The sequence below is a fragment of the Aspergillus japonicus genome, assembly GCF_003184785.1.
Source record: "Aspergillus japonicus CBS 114.51 unplaced genomic scaffold BO86scaffold_8, whole genome shotgun sequence".
NCBI lineage: Eukaryota > Fungi > Ascomycota > Eurotiomycetes > Eurotiales > Aspergillaceae > Aspergillus > Aspergillus japonicus.
Window position 1 is genome coordinate 642,789 of NW_020291645.1, and position 14,625 is coordinate 657,413.

The window sequence follows — 14,625 nt, forward strand, 5'->3', positions numbered from 1 at the left end:
CCCCCCCCCACCTTTCAATCATATACTGAGAAAATCTGGGAAACAGGTACGCAAACCTTCGCCGTCTTCGTCACCGACCACGAGTACGACTCCTCGCACGGCGCCCCCTACGGCACCTGCAGCGCGTACACCTGCACGGCGCCCACGGACGCGGAGATGACCGACTCCGACTCGGATTGCTGGACGTTCTTCTGGAAGTATGTTTTTTCCCTGTCCCTGTTCCCTTCCTGGCCCTGTGGGCTGGTGCCTGCAGGGTTCCACCGGGTTGGGGAGTGTTTTGATAAGGAATTGGACGTGGGCTGATGCATGCTAACCCTACGCTACGCTTCGCAGCGACAACGGCGAGTCCTCGGGGGTCGGAACGGGATGTATCAAGAGCCCGACTGATGGGACCTGCGGGTGTGAGGACTCGGATGGCACTTTTGTTTATGGGTCGGATAGCTGCACTTAAGGGTTACATTATGGTCAAACCTTGAACGGGAGGTGTACTGGACTGGACAGATGGTAGGGGAGTGGTGTATTTTGAGGGCGAGTTGATCTTGCTTTGTTTTGGGGGGGTATAGATAAATATAGTGTATCACAATCTGGAATATTGTTTGCAAGCTATAAGCCATTGGTTTTAAAGTGACGAACGGGTTGATGGACTTCAAATGATCTCGTTCTTAACCTTGCATGTCCTCCGCGCCTACGCTGGATAGATTCTGCCACGTACAACTGGGTACTTCTTCTTGTACATACGTAGACAGATGCGGAGACATAACCGGGAAAGAAACCTCCCCAAACGCTCGTCAGGATCTTACCGCGTGCTCGCCCCCTTCTGCATGGCCGACAGATGCTCCCACGACAGGGTATCCTCGCCCAGACTCCAGGCCATGATGCCGCCGACCTGCTCGGCGTCGACGATGTCCGTGAACTTGCGGCCGATCAGGTCGCCCGTGTCCCAGCTCCAGAAGATGTTGACGCTGTCGTCGAAGTAGTACTGGCCGCCCATCGTGGCGTCGGTGGTGCCCTCGCTCAGGGCGCGGCGCCACGAGTCCGTGATCGAGATGCCCTTGCAGGTGCCGTAGTCCGACAGGCAGCCCGCCTGGCAGAAGTCGTCGGTCGTACCGCTGTTGCCATCTCGGTCAGCTCACGTCCGTAGAGATCATGATACACTGTATGAATCGAAATAAACACAGGGGGGAAGGGAAGGACATACCAGTTTCCGTACTGACTGCAGCACTGGCCGGACGGACACTTGGTCCCCTTGTCAAACCCACAGGTGCCATCGGTGGAAGTCTTCAGATTACCCGGGGCGGCGCTCATGGTGCTCTTCTCGAAGGTCAAGGCGCCGGACTTGCCGTTGTCCGAGCCGTCGGCGTTCTCCATGACGGCCGCCTTGCAGCCGATCGGGTTGGTCTTGCAGTCCGAGCTGGGGTCCGTGGTGAACCACTTGGCGTAGAAGGCGAAGCCCAGGTTCATCTTGCTGCTCTCGAGGCCGATGGCCGCGTACGCCTTCAGGGTGGTGTGCGAGTCCACCACCGAGGTGTGGTGCATGGTCACGTTGTTGCGGCGGTTCATCAGGTCGTAGCTCATGATGTTGACCATGTCGACCGACGGCCAGATCTTGGGCCCGTTGGTTGGCGTGAACGCGATGAAGTCCTCCAGCTTGCCGGGCACCGCGATCGACAGCAGCTTGTTGGGCCCGATCGCGTCGCGGATCGCCTTCAGGAACAGCGGGTAGTTGTCGATCTCCGGCACCTTCGCGGAGTTGGGCGTTTGCCGGTAGTCCTGGCCGTTGCCGCCGGGGTATTCCCAGTCGATGTCTGTGGATGGGTCCCTCACGGGTTAGTGTTTGCTCCAGAAGGTTGGGCAAAGGGGGACAGGGGGCCAAGTTACCAACGCCGTCCAGGCCCAAGTTGTTGATCATGGTTGCCACGTTCTTCGCATAGCGGGTTCGAGAAGCCTCATCCTTGGATCCCTGCGAGAATCCAGACGTATCACCCCATCCACCGATGGCAATCATGACTTTGGTATCAGGGCTGAAGCGGTTGCGCATCGTCGACACGGACTCGAACGGGGTGAACTGGGGCGGCGAGTCGGAGTTGAACAGGGTCGAGGGCGCAAACGCCATGATCGCGTGCGTGACACCCTGTGTCTTGTCCTTGCCCGGCAGGTTCGCAGTGTGGTATCTACTCGATTTCAGTACGTGACAAAGCAAAGATAGCAGGCGGGCAGACTCACTGGTCAATGTACATTGCCATCCGCAAGGCTGCCGCGCACTGCAGGCCCATGAGGGCCAGTGCGAGTCGTTTGAGCATGATCGTGAGTTCGTGTCCGGTCTCGTCGGGTTGTATGGGCGGTGGTGGTCGATGGGTGGTGGGTGTGCGCCCTGGAGTGAATCAGGTGGACAGCGCGCAAAGTGACCGTCACCTGGCTTTGTGTGCCGCCGAGTGGGCCAAGATGAATAAATACTCATCGCTGACAGTCTGGCGAGGATCCAGAAATAAACACACGGAGACAGGCCTCCATTCCGACTCGGGTATTTTGCTGCCTCCTGCCTAGACCTGGGGTATCGCCCACTCACGGGCATGCATTTGAAGAATTTCCCGATTCCACCGGCTCCCAATGACGGATTGAATGAGATGAATTAAAGTGTGCCATGGTAGATACGGTATGGAGGTTGCTCCATGCCTGCACCTTGGATGGGATTCTTCTTTGCGTCACGGCCGGGATTGCGGCGGTGTTGATTGCTGGCAGCTCCAGTTGGCCAGCATTCCCGCCGACATTCCGCAAATCAAGCATGCCTCAACCGCCAGTTCTGAAACAATGAACCCAAGTTAGGGATGCAGGAGGCTATCGAAGCCGACTTCACGGTCCTTTCTTGGCGATGTACAGTACACTATGTCAGGTCTTACACGGAGAGACGCCAAGGTGTTAACTTCACGGTTCAAATCCATATCCATATGAAAAGCGCTAGATCCAAAGTCTCAATACTGTATGGGTATCTTGTAAAAGTATTTCTCAAGTCGACAGCAGACACACGCTGCAAGTCCTCAATCCCAGTGTCGCCGGATAATCGGTCGGGCTGGATCCCACGGCCCAGTCACCACATTCTTATACTTCTGGAGACTGATCAGCCACCAGCTACATCCTCCCATGGTCAGCGCCGTCAGGATGCTCCCTAGAATGGATCCGACCACAAACGCCGCCCATCCGCCACGCAGGGTGATGCCTACGGCACCACCAGCGACGAGCACCAACGCCAGCGTCAGCAGGATATGGCCCGTCCAGGACACATGGCGCAGCTGCCGTCGGAAAATGGGAAACAATCCGAAGACCTCCATTGAGAAGAGCATCAGGCTAAACACGTGGGTGGTGGATGGCAGTCGCGACGCCAACACGGTGGAAGCCATCACTGCGGCATTGGTAGACAAAGAAGCCGGGAATTTGGTGGCGCCTGCGCCCTCCCCGCTTCCGTAGTCGAAGGAGAAGATGTTCATGATCAGCAGCCAGCAGCTCATGGCCCAGATCGAATCGCTGGCGGTCGATTTGGTAAGCGACTTTAGGATTGGACTCAGCGCGAGCAAGGAAAAGTAGATCAGGAAAGCCGACTTGACGGTAGAAAGCCGCTGGCGATTCCTCGAGGAGAACATCGGCGACATGTCCGCCTCGGACGACAAACCACCCAGAGGACCACTGGCAGGGCCAGACAGAGGAGACACTGGTTCCTGTCCGCTGCCATCGACATCCCCTCCGCTTCCCGTGCTTTGTCGAAGAGCTGGCTCGCTGCATTCATTCTGTGCCATGGACAATCCCAGCCCGTGTACCTGGTTCTCCTTCTGCCCGCAGGGACGCGAACTAGCGGTACCGGACGACGGATTGACAGAACTAGTCATGGAACTAGAACTCGATCCGTCATCACCTTCCGATGATGCTCGTTCAGCGACCTGGGCACTCTCCACATGTTCCCGCAGAATCCAAGAGTCCCAAAAGATCCAACCCAAGGCGGTCCCGACGCTGCCCCAGCACACCACTGAGACAGGGCTCACGCGGCCCTGCACAATGCCAACGAAACAGCACACGAAGATCGCTACCGAGCATACATGTTGTACGATAACCGTGGAGTCGGCCACGAGCGGCCAGAAATCGTAGGGTCGTACGCGAGGATTGCGCTGAAGGTGGTCCAGGAAGGTCTCTGTATCCGTGTAGTTGTCGGGATCTGTGCGTATCGATTTAGTACCTTATACCAAACCCCAAACCCGAGACCCTCGTAGGTCATCACGCGAATCAACTTACAGGACTGTTTCACCCAGAGTAGCTTTTTCCACGCGCCCTTTCGTCTCCTCCGTCGGCTGGACCCTCGCAGCTTTTGTACCTCCTTTCGACCACCCCCGGCTCCTGGCACGGCCGGCGGCGATCGCAACGCCGCCACAGCGTTGGGGTTCAACACGCGCATCGAGTCGTCGAAGTGGGCCGAGGTAGGCCGCGCGCGCGGCAGCGAAGAGGTGTAGTATGCATCTTCAGGGGCAAGCCTGGTGGGATCCGGGAGGGCTCGTTGCTCTTTCAGGCCGACGCTGCGGTTCGGGTGGGTATCGACGGGCACCGGGGGCGGAACGGGAGGAGGCGAATCGGACAGCGAAGGCATCGAGCAGGACCCGGACTCATGCTTGGAGCATGATGTGATACGACGATTGAGATAAGAAAGAGCCGGAGTTAGGATAGAATCGCCTGAGCTGGAGTCTCCCCCGGTCGGTGACGCGAATCGCCAGTTCCGGCACGCCGCCCACGTGGGATTAGTCATCCAAATCTCTAACTAACGCTAACTATGTGTACAAATATCTCGTAAATAATCTCGTAGTATACTCCGTACTCCGTACAGTTCTCCAAATGCGATCCAGGGACCAGAGTCTCACTACCGGTGAGCAAGCAATAGCTGTCTTACGAAAAGCTGATAAGCGGGCTTTGTCTCCGTACAATCTTTATTGTACTAGACAGGTCTGAATCCATGTCTGGCAATCCGTATACAGCGAGCGTATACACGGCACCAAATAAGTCAAAGGCTGGTTTGCGAAGGAAAAAAAAGTAAAGGCCGCCCACCACCGCTTGCTATGAACGGAAGGTGTGAATCGCCTCCAGTTCTTCCAAAGCTGCCACAGTATTAGTGGTGAACGTGGTCAGGAGGAGTCTGATGATATGGTCTGGGTGGCCTTGGATAGCTTGAAAGGGAAGGACAATGTTCCGGCTGTGGAGATCAAAGTCCGGCCGGTTATTAAACCTTGAGGCCCGAGAGAGAAGAACAGCGCAGCTAGGCGCTGGGTGCTTGCTCATTGCTGGCGCCTTGTTTGAATATATCTTTGTAATCGTATGGATGCTTGAGAATATCGACCGGTCGATTCGGGATCTACCCGGTTCCCGATGTACGCTGGTATCTATGCAGTGGTACAGGACAACTGGCCGACTCCGAAACATGACCGAGAAGGAAAGACCGCCCGAGAAGGAATCACTCTTGACATGCCAGGTCGTGCAGTGGATGCCTGGCAAGAAATTCCCCCCCCCAAAAATGAAAATAAGTGCACAACAGTCTAAACAACAAGCACTCGCCAAAACACAATCTGGAGTCTAATGCCTTGTTCATGATTTTTGAGGATGTTATCGAAGACTTTCAGGCGAGCATTATGATATAGAAACAGTATAAAATGCAGTAGTACAAACGTGTCATGACAATCGACGGGTATCAAAACGCTCAAAATGAGGAGGTGGTGGAGGTGGTGGTGGTGGAGGAGGAAGGGGGTAGGGGGTAAGGGGCCGGACACATCTAAGTTGTCCAGCATGCATGCTTTGTCCGAAAGGTCCATTGGGTTTAGGGTGCGTTCGGTTGACTAGCTTGGTGCTTGGCTTCGAGAGCCGCCTTGAGCTCCTGCAGGGACGCCTCGTCGATGCTGTTCCTGCGTCCCCAATTGGCAGGCTGTCTCCGCAGGAACGCCCCGACGGAGCCGATGTAGCCCTCATGGCGCAGGAAGTAAGCCTGCTTCTCGCCCTTGGACCAGAACTTGATGGCGTACGAGAGCGTGTTCATGGTCTGTCGGTGGCCGCGGATGAAGGAGCCGCCGAAGTAGATGTGCTTGACCTGGTGCTTCTCGGACTGCAGGTAGGCGATCTGGCCGATGTTGTTACTGTGCCCTGTTAGTCCGATTGTTCCTTTTTGGAAGTCGGGTGGTAAAGATCACGACGCACCTGATAGCATAGAGTAAACTCCGGCTCATATCCTCGGGCTTAAACTTCGGATCGCCATTCGTCGAATCAAGCTCCTCGTCGGGAGACGACTCTGCTCCGTCGACTGTCTGCTGACCCGCTTGATTCTTAAGGCGGAACACCTTGCCGAAGGTGCTGGCAATGGCCGTGTTCTTGAGTCCGATCTTGCTGTAGTCCATGCCGTAGATATCCCCCACCAGCATGTCCACCCCGCTGTTGTCACCCCGATCCGCCATGGCGAGCATATCGTCGAAAGTGCGGGCCCCCGTCAGCAGCGACATGAGACCCCAGAAGGTCCCACCCCCCAGATGTGTACCGCCCACACGCTGGAACTGCTTGGGGCCGGAGACTTTGATCATGGACACGCCGGAGCCGATGTTGACTAACAGGTATGGGTAAACGTCCGGTCGGGCCTCGGCAAATTGCATGGGCTCGGTCTCGCTGTACGTGAACACCTCGTTGGGGATCTCCGTGATGAAAAAGTCCAGGCCTGTGGAAAAAGAGATTCGAGTCAGAGATGTGTTTGTCGGACCACATATCAGTGAAATGTGAGCCATGCATACCGGTAATGAGACATTCCATCTCATCCTCCCGGATGATGTCGACATTGAGGGACTCCTTCAGCTTGTCATAGTACAAGTAAGCCCCGCCGCCCGTCGCCATCACACATAGTTCCGCCCCGGACGAGCCCTTCAGCTTCTCGTGTTCAGCCTTCAATTCCTTGATGAAGTCGATGCACAGGTCGATGCGGGAGGTTTCGAAGTTGATGAAGTTGAGTCGCCCGCCATTGTCGGCGGAGTCGATCTCCCGAGTGAAGTAGACGAGCTTGGCCAACGAGCCGCCGATCTAAAAACCATATTGCTCGAGTCAGTTCTCTGATTAAAGTGGTGCTGGTGGTGCTGGTGGTGCTGGTGCAATGAACGTTGAGGATTGCGGGGAGTTGCTGCCGATTGTGTGCGGGGAACCCGCGGAGTGTCCGGATGCAACGGGCCAGGTTCAGGTCAGGGAGAGAAAGTTAACTCACATCAACAGCTACATGACTAATTTCCTTGTGGTTCGGAAGCCGAATGTCATGACCTGAGCCACAGGATTATAAGCAAAAGTGAGTTTCGTTGGGTTAACCGGTGGAAACGTGCCGGCCACGAAAAAAGGCGTGCTTCTCGCGGGGGAGGGGAGGGGGGAGGTGTTGCTCACCTTCATAAGAAACCCCGTCGGTCCTCACCGGACTTTTGGACCTCGGATCATCGTCCACGATGAAGGCTCCCTTCACATTGATCTTGACGGTCCCCGGATTGGCTAGCTCCAGCCGCGCGCTCGCCCGATTCGAAGTAGAAGTGGCCATGACGACTCAATGGCATGGAGCGAGTATCATGGGATTGAGAATCGGAGCGATGACAAAGGAGGGTCGGGGGGGGGGGGTTGAGTGAGTTAAATCCAAAATCCGAAAAGTAGTTGAGGGTCGCTGAGGAAGCTCAGTTCGGTCTCGGGGAAATGGGATTATTGGCCCGTGATACAGAGTACAGCGTATATTTGAGATTCCTTCTGCCCGCTTGGAGGTCGGTCGAACCCACTTGGGCGGGTTACGGGCTGGGCGCGGACGGAGTCTCCGACCTTTTCGTTCCCAATTGTTCCGTGCCGCGCCACTGTCCTGCAAGGGAATGCAGGTCGATCTGTGAAGATATGGGCTATCCTCACGCACTTCATCTGCTCGTAGTCTCAGAGCCTCATGGCTTTGTTGTTGGTCAGAACGGGGTGAGTGCATGTCCCATGCAAGTTGACGAGTGGGATTTGCCCCTGAGATGACGTCGGAAAATATCCTAATGCCGGAGAAATAAGGCAAGAGCTATACCGAAGCTACTCGACCCACAGGCATAGGAAAGGTTACATAAATACCTCAAATTGACCGGCTCATTGACTGCTGCTCAGTGTCAAAGAGGAAAGAAAGACAAGTCGTAATACGGAGTCCTGTATGTCCATGTTGATGAGAGCAGCATTGACTCGTATTGCTGTAGACAGGCGCATCATCTCCACCACAACGCCAGTCACTCATAGCTCCTGCGCACATAGATTGATGCCATGGTCCTTGGGAAATATTGGTCTTTCATGATCGTCCCTGGTTAAATCCACAAAGGGTGTCGTCCAGCTTCTATCGTACAAGGCAAAGCGATCGCTTATCCCCAAATTCTCTCAGTCGTGCGCAGTTGGTATCGCAGTGCATGCTCCCGAGACCTGCAAGACAATATCAACACTGGGGTCGACCTATTCAGCATAATCATCCCCAGAGTCGACTGGGCTCTCTCCATGACCTCTGGTAGAGCTGGCCAACCAGAGAAATTGCGAATTTGAGTCCTTATCTGGTCTCTAACCAATGTTAGACCTTGACCTGGGAACGACAGGCCCACCAGTACAACACCGGTGGATGTTGATGATTGCGTTAATCCGCGAGGACTGACATAGGTGCTCCAAATAAAGCACATGATTCAGGAACGTTGACCCCCGAGAACTGACATAACTACGACTGAGCCAGTTCAAAGTAGCGCATCTCTGTATACTTACAGTTTTCCTTCAACATTCACAATATGTGCAGCTGCTGCGCCAGAGCTTCGGAAAATTGGGCCAGCACCCATCTGAGAGAAGACGACCCCAAGGCCAAAGTCCACATCGCCATGCTGGTTGTAGCATTGTAATGGCAGACGGATGTCATAAATGACTGCTGTGTCCAGGTCGGGGCGTGTTGCAATTAATACATCGGAAAAACTTCCTTAGTGTTATTGTAGATCTAGACGCAGGGAATGTGGGAGGAGGCGATAGACGTGGAAGCTTAGAGGGCTTTGCTTGTGTTTGGCATGCCGAATGAAGTAAAACAGATAGAGAAATTTCTAGTATTTCAAGTGAAGTGCATCTCATGAACAGAGTTTGAAGTGAAGACAACATTGCTTCCGCCCGACTTCAAGCTTTCAGACACAGTAACCGAGAGACAGGCAGCAGCACTCGAGCATCAAAAGTTCAGGTCTCTTTTTGCAACAAGAAATCCCGTCTATTGGTGTTTCTGAGTTGCTGCGATGCTATCTTCAGTTAGATCCGGTCACTATACGGAAAGGTAGTAAATGGCCATACTCGGCTCTCGGATGTTTGCATGATATAATTCTCTTCTCAAGACTCGATAATCCCTCGTCACTTGTCTTCAGAGGGGGCCAGATGATTTTTCCGCTTGGGTATTAGGAACTTGACAGTGGTCCTGAATTTCCCGAGTACTAGTATCTCTCAATTTGATCTCTTGTAGTCATCTTCCCTGTGTACTCCCATTTTGATATGAATTTTCCGTAGGTAGGTGCTACATTCACAAGGCTTGAGAACGGCTGCTCATTGGCCTCACTCCGTCGAGGTGTCTTGTGGTTGTGCAATCCGTTTGCTTGACTCGGCGTGAGGTGTTGTTGAGGCCAGCCCACACCCACCACCTCAGCTTTCTTTCTCTCCCATCTTTTGTCCTCTCCTCTCCCCTCTCCTCCTTTCCCCTCATTTCTTTTCTCCTTCTCTCTCCTCTTCATTCTCATCTTTCAGTCACCCCTGTAAGCTGTGCACTGCCCTTCTTTGTCGTTCATCTCCGTGCCTATCTCTCCTCGTCATCTGTTCATATCACGGTCTGACTACTGACTGTCTCACGCGTCTCTCAACAAAGGTATCGTTTGCCCTTCAAAAACAAACACGTGTTTGTCGTCCTAACTACGGATTACTCATAGGCTGGTGTCAAGAGTCTGTCACGTAGGACGTCGTTGGGGAGGTAGTCCAGCCCTGGACGAGCAATCATGGCGGAATTCAATATGTCTTCGTTGGGTTCCGCGCTCGACGATGTGACAAACAGTCAGGACAACAAAGAGAACGACGCGTCCAACCTCGCCCGCGCAAAGGGGTGGGTGGCTCCAGAGAGCTATGACTATGACAAGTACACTGCTACTCCCGCTCCTGATCAACCCGCTGGCGACGCTGGTGACGGTCAGCTCCCCGAGTGGGCGGCAAATGCAGCCAAATATGAATGGAAGGACGAGTATGGTGATGTAGGCCCGGAGATACCTGAGCTTGAGGAACAACTGTTCCGAAACGAATTCATCAACCGGGCTGGTCTGAAGATTGGAAAGTATGTCAGCTGCAGTTTAAAGCCTCACATCCCGGACCACTAACTGTGTATAGTCTACAAAAGATTGAGGTCATCGCCGAGAGTCGTGAAAGACCCAACCCTGTGAGAGACGTACGTTTATATCCCTACATATGCTGAGTGTGATCATGACTCTGATCGCCATAGTTCAATGACGCTGGTCTGCATCCGATCATGCGCAAGAATATTGAACTCTGTCGTTACGCACACCCAACACCCATCCAGGCGTATTCGATCCCAGCAGTTATCACTGGACATGACCTGATTGCCATTGCCCAGACTGGTAAGCACTTCTGTCTGTTATGTTGCAACAGCCATTTGACATAAACAGGTTCCGGAAAAACTGCGGCTTTCCTCATTCCCGTCCTGTCCCAGCTGATGGGTAAGGCCAAGAAGCTCGCCGCTCCTCGCCCTAATGTGGCTGCTGGTTACAATCCTGCCACGGATGCTGTCCGGGCTGAGCCGTTGGTCCTCATCGTCGCTCCGACCCGTGAGCTTGCAACTCAGATCTTCGACGAGGCAAGACGCCTATGTTATCGGTCTATGTTGCGGCCTTGTGTGGTCTATGGAGGTGCGCCATTCCGTGATCAGCGGGACGAGCTGCAGCGTGGCTGCGATATCCTCATTGCCACACCTGGAAGACTCCTTGACTTCATGGATAGGCCTCACATGCTTTCGCTTCATCGTGTCAAGTAAGTCAACTCCTCAGCAAACAAGATACGTAAAATTGATCGGCACCACAGGTACACTATCATCGATGAAGCCGATGAGCTTCTACAATCTGATTGGGAGTCGGATTTCAACAAGATAATGTCAGGAGGAGGTATGCCGGCATCAATTCTTTCTCTCTACAACATCGACACTTACATACGATAGATGTGAACGAGGATGCTGACCATCGATACATGATGTTCTCTGCGACCTTCAACAAGGCTTGCCGTGAGCTGGCTCGCAAGTACCTCGCAGATGACCATGTTCGCATTCGCATCGGACGCCCTGGTAGCACTCACATCAACGTGCAGCAGAACGTAGGGTTCCCCGTGGAATGGCTGCTTCTGTTTGTTACTAATATAGCCACAGATCATCTTTGCGGAGCGGCACATGAAGAAGCAGTGTCTCTATGATCTTCTGCTCTCCATGCCCCCTTCCCGGACCCTGGTGTTTGTTAACTCGAAGACCCAGGCCGACCTGTTGGATGATTACCTGTTCAATATGGGCTTGCCAAGCACTTCGATCCATGCCGATCGTACTCAGCGTGAGCGTGAAGATGCATTGTAGGTAGTCCCTTTTTGAGACAAAGTGAGACCCTCTCTGACCGAGAGATAGGCGTGCTTTCCGCATGGCCAAGTGCCCCATTCTCGTGGCCACCGGTGTCTCGGCTCGCGGCCTTGATATCAAGAATGTCATGCATGTCATTAACTTTGACCTGCCTCGTGCCCAGCACGGCGGCATCACTGAGTACATCCATCGTATTGGTAAGTTGGAAGAGCCATCCATATAGCGACTCACGCCAACCTTTGATAGGACGCACCGCTCGCATTGGGAATGAAGGCCTGGCGTCCTCATTCTACAACGAGGACGATGTGGAACTTGCACCTGACCTTGTCAGCATCCTTCTTGAGAGCGGCCAGAAGGTTCCTGACTTCCTTGAGTCTTACAAGCCTATTGACAACAAGATCGACTTCCAGGACGATACCGATGATGAGGATAACGGTGACGGCAACGCTGGAGATGACGCTGGTGCAGCGTGGGAAGGTATACAGATGGATGACAACGATGCTGGCAACGCGCCGCAGGCATCAGACACCGACTGGGGCTTCTAAGACCGGAGCTTTGGCTTGTCTGTTGACTTCGGGATCCGCACCGGGCCTCTCGGCTCCCTCACCCTGAGTTGAAGAGGCATGGAGTGGGACCTTCTGTTGACGGACTCAGCTCGTTGGTCTCGAAATCCCTTTGTGTCCTTACTTGGTTCACGGTATCCTGAGCCATACTTTGCCCGATGTTGTTCGAGAGTTGATACCTCGGTGGCTTTGAGGATGATGCTGTAGGGTTGCCTCCTTGTTCCAGTCATGCCCCGGAGATCTAGCGGACGCTGTCTGATTGGGTTTGTCTGCCTACACGGCGGATGCTGTTTTCGGTGTTGCAGGATCTTCGGCCAACGACCACGCTGTTTGGGTGGTAGATAGGGACGGGGGTTTGATCAGCGGCGTCGTTATCTTGTCGTTCAGACAGTCACATCTGGAGGTCAGAAAAATGTCTATCATAATGATAGGTTCGCTGCCACAACCTTTTCGACTCGTGGGAATGCTCTTTCCCAGAGTAGACCACGTAGCATATCACCTCGTAGCTCCTTCCAGCACAGAGCCAGCGTTAGTATCAGACAGAATCACCACCACCGAGACATCAAGGCATCACCGCACCACAGCACTGCCAAACACATTCAGTTGTAATCTCCACCACCTCAACCATGGCCTCAAGCATGTCCACCACCCTCTCGCTCCTCCTCCTCCTCCTCCTTCTCCTCATCACCGCCCTCATGACTCCCACTGAAGCAACACCGCCCCCGCTACCACCTCTTCCACCCTCGCCACCGTCCGCACCAATCCCAAATCTCACCACCACCCCCTTCCACAACCCGCAAGGCCCCCCCAACACCATCCTAATCGACACCTTCCAGCACCAAGACACCAACGCCCTGGGGCACTGGCACGGGGCCCTGGAAGGGCTCACCGTGCACCACGGCAACGGGTTCGTGCGGCTCTTCCCCTCGGACCCGGACCACAACTACCACACGCAGCTCTCGGCGTCAGCGTGCTACGACCTGCGGAGCCACCAGCCCACGCACGCGCTGCACATCGTGTTCGGGGGCACGACGAAGTTCTCGATCTTCCTGAACCAGAACAACCCGGCGTGCGACGTGCGGCGCAACCCGTTCCCGCAGACGTCGGACGTGGTCGAGGCGGCGCGCTACGCCCGGGGCAACGACATCTACATCCCGCTGGCGCACTTCCACATCGACCTGGCCAAGACGGTCTCCGTCAGCTTCGGCGGCTTCTGGTCGCTCGAGAGTCTGACCCTGTACCGCGTGGAGCTCGTCCCCGCCATCCCCGTTGGGTTCCCCGTGCCGCACCGCGTCCACAACGGCCGCCTGTCGCTGACCTGCTCGCGCCCGGACTCGTTCGCCTTCGGCATCGACGACGGCCAGCCTCGCTTCGCCCAGGAGGTCATGCGCATCCTCGAGGAGGAGCGCGTGCTCGTCACCTTCTTCGTCGTCGGGCTGGGGCTCCGCGACCGCGAGACGAACTTTTCGAATGTCTACCGCGAGATGATTCGCCGCGGGCATCAGATTGCCCTGCATTCGGATACGCATCGCAAGTTTGTCCCCCTTCTCCTTTGCTTCTCTTCTGGATTGTTGACTGTCGGGTGGAGATATGGCGGGTGTGGCTTTTGTCAAAATTGCCAGATAAATACGACTAACTCTCAGTGGCTCAATCCAGGATGGAAGGCCTAGGCTCCACCGCCGAGATCGACCGCGAGATCGTCGAGAACATCAAGTCCTTTCGCCAGATCCTGGGAATCGAAAGTATGGCCCCCTCAACACGGGCAGAGGTTTCCATCCGCTTAGCTGACTTGACGTCCGTTCACAGCGCATTACTTCCGCCCCCCCTTCGGCACCCTCGGCGCCCGCACCCGCCAGCGCCTGGCCAACTACATCACCGACCCCCAGATCATCACCTGGAGCGTCGACATCGAGGACTGGCTGTGGGCCGACTCCAAGACCCCGGAGAAGCAGCGCGAGGCCTTCTTCCGCGACGTCCGGCGCGGGGGCAACCTGGCCGTCATGCACTTCCTGAGCGCCACGACCGTCAGCTACTTTCGCGAGGTGATCCAGTTCGTCAAGAGCCAGAACAAGACCATCATGCGCATCGACCAGTGTCTGGAAGACCCGCGGAGTCCCCCCCTGAAGTTTCCGATCCATTAGCTAGAGGTAAATCGGGTTGGGTCCGTGGTTTTCCTGTATGCTACGCTATACTACGCTACGCTATGCTCTGTTTTGTAGGGAGCGCGGATGGAAGTATAAACTGATGGTGGCATGAGTTGGTATAAAGCATGTTGTATACGATACAAAAAGCAAGGCTTGGCCAAAAGAAACGCTGAAGCGGACACAAGAAAACAAAGAATGCAAGACATGTTGTTTCTCACAATCGCGAAAAAATCGAGGAAAACTTCTTTTGTGG

General features: G+C 54.7%; 6 protein-coding genes across 6 annotated transcripts in view; 3 read left to right on the forward strand and 3 right to left on the reverse strand.

The window, feature by feature from the left end:
- BO86DRAFT_376936 (uncharacterized protein) overlaps positions 1 to 451 on the forward strand; it is a gene marked incomplete at both ends in the record, with an annotated part of 792 nt that extends 341 nt beyond the window's left edge. The window contains 2 exons of the mRNA XM_025670562.1: positions 47 to 197; positions 334 to 451. Coding sequence (XP_025530650.1) covers positions 47 to 197; positions 334 to 451 — 269 coding nt within the window. The remainder of the gene's footprint in view (positions 1 to 46; positions 198 to 333) is intronic.
- Positions 452 to 723: 272 nt separating this feature from the next.
- BO86DRAFT_230330 (glycosyl hydrolase, family 18) lies at positions 724 to 2,483 on the reverse strand. The gene is made up of 4 exons (XM_025666999.1): positions 2,224 to 2,483; positions 1,879 to 2,171; positions 1,199 to 1,805; positions 724 to 1,109 (listed from the first exon to the last, which is right to left on the reverse strand). Exons 1-4 carry the CDS (start codon positions 2,298 to 2,300, stop codon positions 797 to 799), a joined length of 1,290 nt encoding a protein of 429 aa, XP_025530651.1. The 5' UTR covers positions 2,301 to 2,483; the 3' UTR covers positions 724 to 796.
- Positions 2,484 to 3,035: 552 nt separating this feature from the next.
- pigc (phosphatidylinositol N-acetylglucosaminyltransferase) lies at positions 3,036 to 4,627 on the reverse strand (the record flags this gene model as incomplete). The annotated part of the gene is made up of 3 exons (XM_025667695.1): positions 3,036 to 3,611; positions 3,930 to 4,201; positions 4,279 to 4,627. The coding sequence occupies 3 exons, from the start codon at positions 4,625 to 4,627 to the stop codon at positions 3,036 to 3,038; spliced, it is 1,197 nt and encodes a 398-aa protein (XP_025530652.1).
- A 1,215-nt stretch (positions 4,628 to 5,842) lies between these two features.
- On the reverse strand, positions 5,843 to 7,576 carry BO86DRAFT_416757 (pantothenate kinase; the record flags this gene model as incomplete). Its single annotated transcript, XM_025674993.1, has 5 exons — positions 5,843 to 6,155; positions 6,217 to 6,724; positions 6,798 to 7,080; positions 7,259 to 7,311; positions 7,429 to 7,576. 5 exons carry the CDS (start codon positions 7,574 to 7,576, stop codon positions 5,843 to 5,845), a joined length of 1,305 nt encoding a protein of 434 aa, XP_025530653.1.
- Positions 7,577 to 10,040: 2,464 nt separating this feature from the next.
- BO86DRAFT_376940 (DEAD/DEAH box helicase) lies at positions 10,041 to 12,210 on the forward strand (the record flags this gene model as incomplete). The annotated part of the gene is made up of 9 exons (XM_025670563.1): positions 10,041 to 10,369; positions 10,423 to 10,480; positions 10,535 to 10,670; positions 10,719 to 11,079; positions 11,131 to 11,210; positions 11,264 to 11,415; positions 11,462 to 11,661; positions 11,714 to 11,862; positions 11,912 to 12,210. 9 exons carry the CDS (start codon positions 10,041 to 10,043, stop codon positions 12,208 to 12,210), a joined length of 1,764 nt encoding a protein of 587 aa, XP_025530654.1.
- A 446-nt stretch (positions 12,211 to 12,656) lies between these two features.
- BO86DRAFT_230467 (polysaccharide deacetylase family protein) lies at positions 12,657 to 14,394 on the forward strand. The gene is made up of 3 exons (XM_025667002.1): positions 12,657 to 13,762; positions 13,885 to 13,970; positions 14,035 to 14,394. Exons 1-3 carry the CDS (start codon positions 12,855 to 12,857, stop codon positions 14,367 to 14,369), a joined length of 1,329 nt encoding a protein of 442 aa, XP_025530655.1. The 5' UTR covers positions 12,657 to 12,854; the 3' UTR covers positions 14,370 to 14,394.
- Positions 14,395 to 14,625: the final 231 nt, after the last annotated feature.